The sequence below is a fragment of the Acinonyx jubatus genome, chromosome D2, assembly GCF_027475565.1.
Source record: "Acinonyx jubatus isolate Ajub_Pintada_27869175 chromosome D2, VMU_Ajub_asm_v1.0, whole genome shotgun sequence".
In the NCBI taxonomy this organism is placed as follows: domain Eukaryota; kingdom Metazoa; phylum Chordata; class Mammalia; order Carnivora; family Felidae; genus Acinonyx; species Acinonyx jubatus.
Genome location: NC_069393.1, coordinates 55,040,007 through 55,052,376, shown reverse-complemented (window position 1 = coordinate 55,052,376; position 12,370 = coordinate 55,040,007). Strand labels below are relative to the sequence as shown.

At 53.5% G+C, this 12,370-nt stretch overlaps 1 protein-coding gene across 1 annotated transcript in view; it reads left to right on the top strand.

Annotated features, from left to right (window-relative positions):
- The window catches only part of RRP12 (ribosomal RNA processing 12 homolog), a 30,088-nt gene extending 18,610 nt beyond the window's left edge, over positions 1-11,478 (top strand). The window contains exons 22-34 of the mRNA XM_027062744.2: positions 65-145; positions 363-468; positions 660-767; positions 1,270-1,427; positions 3,036-3,127; positions 3,316-3,477; positions 3,599-3,774; positions 4,007-4,141; positions 6,841-6,890; positions 8,347-8,419; positions 10,148-10,215; positions 10,513-10,595; positions 10,952-11,478. Of these exons, the coding sequence (XP_026918545.2) occupies positions 65-145; positions 363-468; positions 660-767; positions 1,270-1,427; positions 3,036-3,127; positions 3,316-3,477; positions 3,599-3,774; positions 4,007-4,141; positions 6,841-6,890; positions 8,347-8,419; positions 10,148-10,215; positions 10,513-10,595; positions 10,952-11,054 (1,395 nt within the window). The 3' untranslated portion in view covers positions 11,055-11,478. The remainder of the gene's footprint in view (positions 1-64; positions 146-362; positions 469-659; positions 768-1,269; positions 1,428-3,035; positions 3,128-3,315; positions 3,478-3,598; positions 3,775-4,006; positions 4,142-6,840; positions 6,891-8,346; positions 8,420-10,147; positions 10,216-10,512; positions 10,596-10,951) is intronic.
- The last annotated feature ends 892 nt before the right edge of the window (positions 11,479-12,370 follow it).

Here is a 12,370-nt window from a genome sequence, read left to right as displayed (position 1 = left end):
AGGGGCCTTTGGGGGCACAGGTGGGATTGAGGGGTCCTGACTTTTGTTCCGCCCTGCCCCACAGCCCCGTTTAAAGTGCCTCATACATATCGTGAAGAAACTCTCAGCTGAGCATGAGGAGTTCATCGCTGCCCTTGTCCCGGAGGTGAGGGGTGCAGGAGGGGTGTGTGTGTTTTGAGGAGTTCCTTGGAGTTGGCTTCTGAAGACCTGTCAGGATCAGGGGAGAACAGTATTGGGGTTGGGGTGGCCTCAGTTCTCCGCCTGTGAGCTTGGGTGCCCCCCTGCCCCTTTCTGCTTCAGGCCACCAACCAAGCCCATGGTGGCCGGCTCCAGAGCGCATGCTCAAGGGGTTGTCTGGGCAGGTAATCCTGTGTACCAAGGAGGTGTCGGTGGGTGCTCGGAAGAATGCTTTTGCCCTGCTGGTGGAGATGGGCCATGCTTTCCTCCGGTTTGGCCCAAACAAAGAAGGTAAGGCGTGGATGACCCAGGGCCGGGATGGGTGCTTGGCTCACGGGCCTCTGGGAGGCACCCCTCCAAACCACTGGCTGCGGACCTGGGCAGGCTGCTCCTCTCTGGCCAGAATCCCTTCCCTGAGGGGCCCAGCGTGCAGCATGCAGAGTGCTCTGCCCGGATGTGATTATCCTTATCTCGCCTTCCAGAGGCCCTGCAACGCTACCTCGTCCTGGTGTACCCTGGCCTCGTGGGCGCTGTGACCATGGTCAGTTGCAGCATCCTGGCCCTGACCCACCTCCTGTTTGAGTTTAAAGGTGAATGCTGCTTCCTTGAAGGCCTGGGGAACCCTTGGGGTAGGAGGATGCCCAGAAGGTCAGGACAGGGTCACTACCAGAATGGGAGAGCTACCACCTTCCTTCCTCGGGGGAGGGAAGAAGAACCAAAAGCAAGCCTGGCTGCCTCTTGTCTCCTCCACTGCCCGTGTCATCTTCCCTGCCTACCTGCATGCCACTGTCAGGGTGGATCGGAGGAGCGCGAGTCTCATGCCCAGGTGTCAGTCCTGGTTCCGCCTCTTACCAACCGTGCCAGACCTTGAGCAAGTTTATGAACCTTTTAGAACTTCTGTTTCTTATCTCTAAAGTGGGGGAGAAAAACTACCTTCTCACAGGATGGCTGTCCTCTAGGGAGAGTGACTAGGATCGTGCTGGGCACACAGAAGTCCCACAGATGTTAGCTCCTCTGCATGTGACCGGCCGGGGGTGTTGCGTCTGGATGGGGTTTTGGGTGTCTCTGACGGTGGCCCTTTGGTGACCCCAGGTCTCATGGGAACCAACACAGTAGAGCAGCTGCTGGAGAATGTGTGCCTGCTCCTGGCTTCCCGTACCCGTGATGTGGTCAAATCGGCGCTGGGCTTCATCAAGGTGGCAGTAGTTGTCATGGATGTGGCACACCTGGCCAAGCATGTGCAGCTGGTGGTAAGTGGCCCCCTGGCCCCGGCGGGTGGCAACATGGCCTCTGGCCTGCCAGCATGGACCCATGAGCACTGAGGCCAGCAGGTTCCAAACATTTGTCTAGCTGTACGCTGTCTTGTCTCACAGAAGGTCATGCAGGAGCTCTGGAAAGGACCGGTAGGGTAATGCCCACCCGGTGGGGGTGAGGAAGGTGCGTGGTGCCCAGGCTGCCTCTTGTGACCCCTCTTCCCCTCCACAGAAGCAAGGGCTCTGCGGGGCAAGGGTCCGTAGGCAGGGCCACCCTTTGTTTTACAGATGGAGAAATAGGCCAGAGATTTCCCCAGGTCACAGTGTTGGTGAGAGCGGTCCTGGGACCAGAACCCAAAGCTCAGGACTGACCCTCGGGGCTCTTCCCCAGCAGGGCCACATCTTGCTTTCTTTTTCCCCTCTTGCATTTTGACCTTCTGGGCTTGAGGAAGCTCCTCTGGACACCCCTGCTGGGCTGCAGAACGGCCTGAAGAGCCCTCAGCTGGGCACAGGGTGTGTCGCCTGCTGGGTCTGTCCTCCAGACTGTCTGCCCGCCACCTCCACTGTATCGGTTTTTCACTTCCAGCTGGGTTGGGTCACATCAGACCTCTGGGTCCCTCTTGCCTTTTGTCTTCGTATCTGGGCTTGGGTCAAGGTACCTTGCCTGTGCCCTCCCCGGCCTGCAGCCCAGCTGGGGACCAAAGATCCAAAGATGAGAAGCGCTAGAGGAGTAGTCTGTCCTGGGGTTCCAAGAATTGATAAGACCTCCCCTCCCCTCCCCTCCCCTCCCCTCCCCTCCCCTCCCCCCCCCTCCCCTCCCCTCCCCTCCCCTCCCCTCCCCTTCCTTTAATATTTATTTATTTTGGGAGAGAGGGAGAGAGAGAGAATCTATGCTGTCAGGGCAGAGGCCAAAGGGCTTGATCCCATGAACCACAAGACGATGACCTGAGCTGAAATCAAGAGTCAGAGGCTTGACCTTAGACCGAGCCTCCCAGACACCTTTATAAAGGCCTTTTAAAGGATCGATGGGGCCCTGCGCCTCCAGCCCCATCTAGAGACACTGCAGATAGTGAGATCTGCCACCCACACATGGGCCCCAGTCAGGCCCGATGAAGGTGTGAGAATAGTCCGGCCCGAGACCAATGCAGGGCTCAAGAGAAACCTGGTGGTGTTAGGACAAAGTATGGGCCATGGAATTAGATAGACCTGGACCTGGACCTAGGTCGACTGCTGCCTCTGGCCGTGTAGCAGCCACTTAACTCTCTGTGCCTCGGTTTCTTCATCTGTAAGAAATGATGATAGTGTCTGCCTCATGGGGTTCTAAGGGTTAAGTGAGGTAATGCAGGTTAGGTGCCCGCCACTTTCAGAAGTCTCTAAAGCTATAACCTTGGTAGGATGGTCGTGGATTGTCGTGAAGGAGGGTTTAGGGGAAAGGTGGAGAGCTGCCCAGGTTGTGGAAACACGATTGGACCAAGGGGTGGGCTGGGCTGCTCTGACCCTCACCCCTTAGCTGGGCCTGTGGGTCCTGTGTACCTGGTCTGTACCGTAGTGAGAGGGCAGACAGGGTGGAGGGCGCCCCCAAAACCTCGGTGCTCTGCCCGCCAGATGGAAGCCATTGGGAAGCTCTCGGACGACATGCGGCGGCACTTCCGCATGAAGCTTCGGAACCTGTTCACCAAGTTCATCCGCAAGTTTGGGTCTGTGCTCTGGATTGAGGGGGAGCAGGGGAGGAGTTGAGGGGCTTCCCATCCCAGCAGAGAGCCTGCAGAGAAGGGGCTGGGCTGGGGGACTGAGTCCCTTTCCCGTGGCTGGAAGGGCTGTGGCTGAACCCTCCTCTGGGTAGCACTCTCTGGCCAGTGCGCCTCACCAGCCCCTCATCCCTCAGGTTTGAGCTGGTAAAGGGGCTGCTGCCCGAGGAGTACCACAAAGTCCTGGTAAACATTCGGAAAGCCGAGGCCCGAGCCAAGAGGCACCGTGCTCTGAACCAGGCTGCTGTGGAAGAGGAGGAGGAGGAAGGAGAGGAACCTGCCCAGGGCAAAGGTGACAGGTGAGGCCTGTGGTGGGGTCCTGGGGACCTGGTCTCCCTCGACCCACAGCCTGCCCGGATCATGCCCAGCCACCCCTGCCTCTCCTGGGAACACCCTGACTTGGGACTTCTCTGCACTTAGCATCGAGGAGATTTTGGCCGACTCGGAGGATGAGGATGCCGAGGAGGAGGAGGAAAGGGGCCAGGCCAAGGAGCGCCGGAAGCTGGCCCGACAGAGAAGCCAGGCGTGGCTGAAGGAGGGTGGTGGGGATGAGCCCCTCAACTTCCTGGACCCTAAGGTGGCCCAGCGAGTCCTAGGTAGGCAAAAAGTGGCTGGCACATGAGTCGAGAAAATACGCTTGCCTTGCCAAGGTCAGGGCTTAGGGTGATTTCCACAGAGCCCACTGGGCACCTCTCACTGCCATGTGTGCACATCAGTGCGCTGCAGACACCCTTCTGGGGCACAGACCTGGGCTTGTTGGTTTGGATGGGGCTGTGGGTGGGTTAGACTGGCCTTCCGCCTCCTCACTGCTCGACTCTGCCACACCAGCTACCCAGCCTGGGCCCGGCCGGGGCAAGAAGAAGGACCACGGCTTCAAGGTGAGTGCCGATGGCCGCCTGATCATCCGGGAGGAGGAGGACGATGCTGCCACGACCAAGATGGAGGAAGAGGAAGGCACTAAAGGTGGGACCACCATCCATTCTAGGGGCACAGCTGCTTCTGGAGTGGGCAGTGTTGCACTCACTCGGTCGTTCATTCACTCATTTGTTTATTTGCTCATTCATTCCGTGACCACTGGTTGGGGAAGTGTAGATAAATACAGATAATGAGGGGCTTGTATCTAAGACAACTTCCTCAAACATTTTGAATTTCTCAAACTTTTTTGACCACATTGAGAAAGCTTTACGTTGCAATCTAGCCACCTATACAATACATACATAATTCAAACAGAACTTTCAAAACACTGTACTTCCTCTTGACTGTGTGTGATGCACTTTTTTGGCCACTGTTCTGTATCTTTTCTTCTCCCTCTTCTCCTTTTCTTTTTTTTTCTTTCTTTCTTTTTTTTTTTTTTTAAATATAAACTTCGCTGAGACCATGAAGCTCATTTAGAGGTAGAGCCAGACTTAAGAGGTTTAGGGGTGGCAGCCCCCTTCCTGACTGCATGATTTTCTGTTGTCCAGGGGCCACTGTGGTGTGAAGTCTCCGAGTCCTGTTTAATTTTTCCTGCTTCCTCTCCCCCATGTCATCCGTTAGATCAAAAAGCTTCAGTCTTTAAAATTGATCTGCCTTCCTCTTTTTTTTTTTTTTTTTTTTTTTTTTTTTTGGTTCCCACTGCCATGATCCTTGGGCCCTTGACTCACTGCAACCTCCTAACCAATATTCTCAGTGCATCCCCTGCACCCAGCTTACAGGCTGTGTGACTGTGGACAATTATTAACCTCTCTGTGCCTTAATTTCCTCACACCAAAATGGGCTTAATACCAATACCTACTTCAGATGGTTGTAGAGGAAATGGGTAGCCAGAGCAGCCAAGTACATGCTTGGTGTAACGGTGACTACACTGTTTCCTGATCTGGTCACATCACTGTCCCCTGTCACCACTTTGTAGTTTCCAGGCTCTTGCTCCCTTCTTGGCCCGTATGTCCTTGGTGCTGAGAACACCTCTCCCCCTCTTTCTGCCTCTCCACTTTTTTTTTTTCCTTAATGTTTATTTATTTTTGAAAGAGCACAAGTGGGGGAGGGGCAGAGAGAGAGAGAGGGAGACACAGAATCCGAAAGACTCCAGGCTCTGAGCTGTCAGCACAGAGCCCAACGTGGGGCTTGAAACTCATGAACTGTGAGATTACAATCTGAGCCGAAGTCGGATACTTAACCGACTAAGCCACCCCATCTGCCTCTCTGCTCTTAAGGATCCAGCCCAAGGGTTTTTGTGTGGCCTTTCCTTGGCCCCCAGCTTTCCAGCCCTGTCCCCCAACGCTCCCAGCAAGCTTGGCCACTGACCAGGCTGCGGCTCTTAGTCCCATGTTGTCTCGTGGCATTATTTGCTAATTGATTGACTTCGCTTGAGTTTGTCTTCCTTCCAACTGGTTTGTTTCGTACTTTTAAAAATACGTATACCGATAGCTTTTTAAAGAAATTGTGGTGGGGGCACCTAGGTGGCTCAGTTGGTTAAGTGTCCAACTTCGGCTCAGGTCATGATCTCACAGTTCGTGAGTTAGAGCCCCGCGTCGGGCTCTGTCCTGACAGCTCAGAGCCTGGAGCCTGTTTCCGATTCAGTGTCTCCCTCTCTCTCTGCTCCTCCCCTGCTCACACGCTGTCTCTCTCTCAAAAATAAATAAAGATTAAAAAAAATAAAAAAAATAACTTGTGGTGTAAAGTACACATAATGTAAAACTTACCACATTAACCATCTTAAAGCATGCAGTGGACTAGTGGTAAGTACGTTTACATTGTTGTACAGCCAACCTCCGGAACTCTTTTCGCCTATTAAACTGAAAGTCTCTACCCGTTAAACGACGACTATTGCCCCCACCCCAGACCCTGACAACCATCATTCCAGAATCTGTCTGTAATAATTTGAATTTGAATATGCATCTAGGTACCTCATGTAAGTGAAATGATTCAGTATTTGTCTGTGACTAGCGTGTTTTACTCAGCATAATATCTGCAAGGTTCACCCATGTTGTAGCGTGTCTCAGAATTCCCTTTGTCTATGCAAGCACTTTGCCCATTTTTTTATTGAGGTGTTTCTTTTGAGTTGTTGAGTTTGTGCGTGGTCTTTACGTAGTCTGCTAGTCTGTGTAATCCTTTATCTGTATGGTTTGAAAAACCATTCTCTCATGCATTCTGTAGAGTGCATTTTCAGTCCGTTGATGTGTCCCCTGATGCACAGAAGTTTTGAAATTTTGAGATAGTCTTTTTGATCTATTTTTATTTTGGTTGCCTGTGCATTTTCTTCATTCGTACTTCTTTGGCTCATCCCCACACAGAGCTCAGCATGTATAGCGAAAAAACAAAAAGGATTCTCAAGTAGGAGAATGAGGCTGTCCTCTTGGCAGAGCAGAATGTATGTGGGGCCGGGGCGCGCGTGACTCCCCAGGAAAACCAGGGCTTTCTTAGGGTCTTAAAAAAAGCTGTATTTGTCTCAGGAGTAGGAATATGACTTCCTTGAGGGGCTGTTGTCCCTGGGGCCTGGGATGGGAAAGATAAAGTTGCAGTCAGTGTTCAGGGGTCTTGTCTCCCACAGAAAGATGCAAGTTTTCTGGAGTTGTCAGGTCCGTCAGCCTGCTGAGCCAGGGGGAGGCAAGGTGAAATTTGCGTGGGCTTTGGGAAGTCAGGGGTGCTCCCTGTGTGCTCACAGGACTTTCTTTTGGTTCCAGGGGAGGATGAAGAGATGGCTGACCTGATGGAAGACACGGGTGTCAGGAGTGTGAGTACTTCCTCTGATGGGGGTGCTGGGCCCTCAGGGCAAAGCCTTGGGCTGACAGCTCTCAGCCATCTCTCCCCCGCCCACCTCCCACCCACCCCCACCTGCCCTGCTTCCTGAATGCACAGGAGTGCCTTGAAGCTGTGCATAACAGATGGTCCAGAGGATGTGGTGTGCATGTACAGGGCACAGTGTAATGGCCGACTGCTCTGTGGGGTGTGGGAGGGGGCCCCAGGCACCTGATGCTTCCGTGTTGGTGGAGTTGTCCAGCTGAAGGAAGAGAGAGCCCTGTGTGTCTCTTCCGAGGGCATGTGCTGGGCAGGCTGCAAAGGCAACAGCTGGCCTATGTGTTCCAAGGGCAGGTTCCTGCAGGGAGCCGTTGAGGAGTGCCAAGGGGCCCGTGCATCATCTCACCTAATCCTCACAAGAGACGGGACTCTATCCCTGTTTCCAGAGGAGGCTTATCTGCCCAAGTTCACAGGGGTTGTTAGATGCAGATGGGATTTAAACCATGGCCTTCCAGCCTCCTGAGCCCAAGAATTTAACCTTGGTATCTCCCAGGGTGGAGTGCAGCTTCTCACCTGCCCCACCTGAACCAGCAGGGTGATGTGGGCCCAACCCCTCACCGTCCTTCCCAAGCCCAGTGAACAGCACTTCTGAGGGCGTCTAGGAGCAGCGTCTTCCCTCCGCGTCCTCTCGGGGCCTGGCCAGCCCATCCAGCCTTCCTGGGTGTCCCCATTGGGGGACAGCTGCATAGGCGGGGATACAAAATTAGCAGTGCAGATGCAGGTACTGGAGTCCCATTTCGGCGTCAGCCTAACCTCTCAAACTCAGCTCCTCACCTGTGAATCTTGTGGAATTACTGGGTTGGCTTGATGAGATTGGACACAGCAAGTGCACAAGTATAGTTCCTGATGATCTTTCCCCCAGTTACTGCTTTCGTGAATGTCCTATTCACGATGCCCTATCCCTGGCCAAATGCCCATCTTCCCGCCAGGGCCAAAGAGGTACCCGGTTATCAGAGCATTGCACCCACGTAGAATTCCTGGGTGAAAATCAGACATAGAAGATCAGATAGTTATGGGGTCAGAGGGTAGCCGGGGGTCTGAGAGGCCTCTGATGCAGGAAGCCTCCTCTGAGTAGGACCGTTGCACCAGCTAAGCTGAGGTCGGGGTTCCCAGACAGGTACTTGTTGCCCTGGGACAGGAGTTCTGTGTGAAGCAGGCAGATGAGATTGTGGTCACAGCCTGGGCTGGAACTTACTTCTGCACTGCCTAGTTGTGTGGTCTTGGATAGTTCTTTACCCTCTCTGAGCCTTGGTGTTCCCATCTGAAAGTGGGGGATTGAGTGCTTGGCAGAGGACCTTTCCTGCTAGCATAGTTTGCAGTTGCTTTTACTATGAACATTAATGAGGATGATCGTGTACCCTTGTTAATGAATTTTGTGCACCACGTTATAGAAGAAACATCAGAAGCTCAAGCATCAGAAGGAGGCTGACGATGAGGAGCTGGAGATGCCCCCTCAGTACCAAGGTGAGACTTCCACTCTTCCCTCTTGGGACACTGTGTTCCCTGTCCCCTGCATTAGACAGGGCAGTGGCAGGCAGAACCACAGGTTTGCATGGCATGGCCCGATTGTAGTCAAGTCAGCACCAACAAAGATTGGCTGATCTGTCTCCCAAGACTGGTCTGAGGGCTGAGAATGTTTGGGATGAAGAAGAGTCTGGGGGATCTGTGCATGGAACCCCCAGCCCTTCTAGAGAGCCCCTGAGCCCCATCTCTGTCCCACCCACTTAGGCCTTCTGTGAGGCTTGCAGCCCACCCCTTGTTTTCCTGGGAGGTGTCTGTCTCTCTTGTCCAGCCCTGGGTCAGGCTGGGTTTGGGAGACCACTTCAGCCTGTGTTGAGGATGGCAGCTGGGAGGGTCAGTGGTGGGCCTGCCCAGGGGATTCCCCTATACATTTGTCTCTGGTCCCCTAAGCTGTTCCTTTTCCTGCAGCAGCTGCTAAAGACACCAGTGTGGCTGCCAAATGCCAGGGGAGGCCTCTGTTACTCACCTCTGCCTCCTTCCCCTGAGGGCAGCCCCTGTAGCAGAACCCCTGCTATATATCTGGAGGTACAGGGGCTCCTGTAGAAAGTCCCCAATCCCAGGGGCTCCTGGGCGGCTCAGTCGGTTAAACATCCGACTCTTGATTTCAGCTCAGGTCGTGATCCCAGGGTCGTGGGATCGAGCCCTGAATCAGGCTCCGTGCTGAGTGTGGCGCCTGCTTGAGATTCTCTCTCTCCCTCTGCCCCTCTCCCCTGCTCACACATCGTATGCGCACGTGCTCTCAAAAATTAAAAAAAAAAGCACGGTCTCCATTTCCAGCAGCAGGTATGTTCTCAGAGCCTTAAGGCATCCTAACCCAGCTGGAGAGCTTCACGGCTTCCCACTCTGGCCCCACAGGCCAGGGCCTAGTTTACCTACTCTGCTCTGAGGTGGTGTGGTGCAGAACCAGATGATGTGGAGGAGGCCTGGGTTCAAGACTGCTGGCTCTTAGCTCTGTGGCTAACTTGGCCCAGTCCTGCTGCCTCTCTGAGGTTCTAGTTTCTCATCTGTAAAAAAACAAAAAAAAAAAGTGGGATTCATCTGACTCATCTAAAAAGAGTCCTCCTGAGTCATCCGTGAATGTGTTGAAATCCGGACCGGAAATAACAAGTGACCTTGGAAGCACCTGGATTTCTGTAACCACAGTTTTCGTGTCTGTACAATGGGACAGGAGCTGCCTTTCTTTCCCAGTGTTGTTGTGAAGCCTGAATGAGATCAAGCCCGAAGTACCTCATTTTATAGACAAACTTAAAAGATCCAGAAATTAAGAGACTTGCTGAGGTTAGAGCTGGTAGTGGTAAATTAGGGAGTCGAACCTGGGTCTGTCTGACTTCAAAGCCTGTGTTCTTTTCTCCTAGGACAAACAGAACAGATTTAGCTTTGGAGACTGGGGTGGTTCATGTTAGTGGAGAAGGTGTATGTCCTCAGAGGTCATTGGTAGGTCTGTGTGGCTTCAAGTCAGCCTGAGGAGCCCACTGGTCTTAACTGTTAAGCCACTAGACCGTCCCTTCTTGAGGAAGGTCTTTGTCCTTGGTTGGTAGGGGACAGAGCCGTTGCTAGCCTTGATTTCTCTGCTCCCTGGAGGCTCTGTAAAGACAAGGTACCCACTGCCTTCTCCCAGGAGGAAGCTGCCCTGGCTTTGCCTGATTCATGGTCTCTGTGTTCCCCCTCTAGCTGGAGGCTCTGGTATCCATCGCCCTGTGGCCAAGAAGGCTATACCTGGGGCTGAATACAAGGCCAAGGTAAGAGCCATGGGTAGGGACAGAGCCTCTGGGAAAGGATGAGGGTAGCTGTGCCCATCACCCTTCTGGAGAGCCACCTTTGTGGAGCCAGACTCTGGCCACACTGAGGGACACACTGAGGTCTTGTTAGCATTTAAAGTCCATGCCTTTGTTGGTTGGCATTCCTGAACTACAGGAGCCCTTTGGTGCCACCAGGGCACAGAGTGAAGGGGAGGACATGGGGTCTGTTAAGTCAGGGGCAGGGAGGAAGGGGAACCCTGTACTCCTAGTTGACTCTCTCTCTCTCTGGCTGAGCAGAAAGCAAAGGGTGACGTGAAGAAGAAAGGTCGGCTCGACCCCTATGCCTACATCCCCCTCAACAGAACTAAGCTCAACCGAAGGTACAGTTTTGTGCGGGGTCTGGCTGGGGCAGTGGGGGTGGGGAGCTCAGTGCTCCAAAGAGGGGAGGGCGTTATTCTCAGTAAACTCTCAACTTAATTGTTCCAGTGTCTTCCAGTTTTTTTTTATTTTTGCTTTCTAATGTGCACCTTCCTGTAGTTGGTGCCCACATGCGTTATTGACTTGAACTGCTCTTGTAAGCAGGAAAGCACCTGTGCCCAGAGCACGTGCTGCCCACTGCCAGGCAGCACCCTTTCTCCCCAGTTCCCGCTAATGCTGGGGGAGCCATTGGTCAGCATTATGGGAAGAGAGACCACCTGTCTTCAGGGATGTGACCCTCTGTTCCTTGTTCCTGCAGGAAGAAGGTGAAGCTTCAGGGCCAGTTCAAAGGCCTGGTGAAAGCTGCCCAGCGAGGATCCCAGGTGGGACACAAACTCCGCAGAAAGGATCGTCGGCCCTAAAGCCTCGAGGCCCCCACAGCTGCCCTGGGACCCAGCGTAAGGTCTCTCTGCAGCTTCCAAGCTGCTTTGACATCAGTTCCAGATACTGAAGGTTCTGGCAGAGCCTGGATTCGGAATGACTTGCTGGACAGGGCTTGGCTTCCAGAGAGGCACCCAGGATTTTGGAAGCTCCAAACAGGAGCCGCCCTTTAGAGATGTCCCTAAGGCCTGGAGATGGGAATGTGGCCTCGCTGCTTGTGAATCGGCCAATGAGGCAGCTGTGCTTTCTGCCCAGAGCAGCCATGCGCACCAGAGCAGACGGTTTCCTGTTTCTTCTAGCCGCTTATAGCCACATGGCACTTAGCCTGGCTGTGGTCTGGGTGTGGAAGATTTGCTGTGATCGGCTGTAGAATAAACATGGACTGCCATGCATTTTCCCTAGAAACACTGTGTTTTTATTACCTGCCCCTCCATGGACAAGAACTGTGTCCAGTTACTGGCAGCAGTGGCTTGACCTCTTCTTTTCCAGTCCCAGCATCCAGTCTAAGGCATAGCAGGTAGCCCTAGGTCAGGCCTTAGAACTTGCCCACCTATGTCAGGAGGTTTCCCTGACTTCACTTAGTGTCTCAGTCAGAAAGTGACATTTGGAGGGGCAGGAGGGGCAGTGAATGCTCTGGGGCTGGTCTGTAGAGACAGAATAGGAAGGAAGCAGAGGGTGCCCCAGGTTGCCCCTAGGCACAGGTTTCCTCGGCAGCTTTGTTCATTGATTCACGGAAGTTCATTGGTTCACTGAGCCCCTCTGAGTGCCGAGTGCAGCCTGATCACCCACCTCCCTGATCATCACGTTCTGTTTTTCCCAGACAAATAGACAAGTTGTGGACAGAGCAGCATGATTCTCACCATCCAGCTTTGTTGGTCTGGAGCATTGTTCCTGAGGTCACTTTATTGGCCATGGTACCCCTGTGTGTGCTTTCCCAACAGGCATCAAGAAGCAAGGAACCCCAGGGCTAGTCCCCCATCCCCAGTAGGAAGAATTGTCCCCTGGCATTTGATCCATAATTTTTCTCATCTCAAATTCTCCCCATTTGACATGAGACACCCCACCCCCTCCACCACACATGCTCAATAGTTTCCATTCTAGTTTCATGCCCTTGGCTCTGATAATGCTCCCAGGAGGCCCTGTGCACAGTTCCATTCATCCTCCAAGGGAGCTCTAGTCTTGACTTGATCCATTGACCCCCAAATGAGAGCATTTCCTCCCACTGAGTCTGGAACGAAGAAGTGGAGAGGAACCACACTTCACCCACAGGTGGCGCTCTTTGCATGCCTTGTTCACA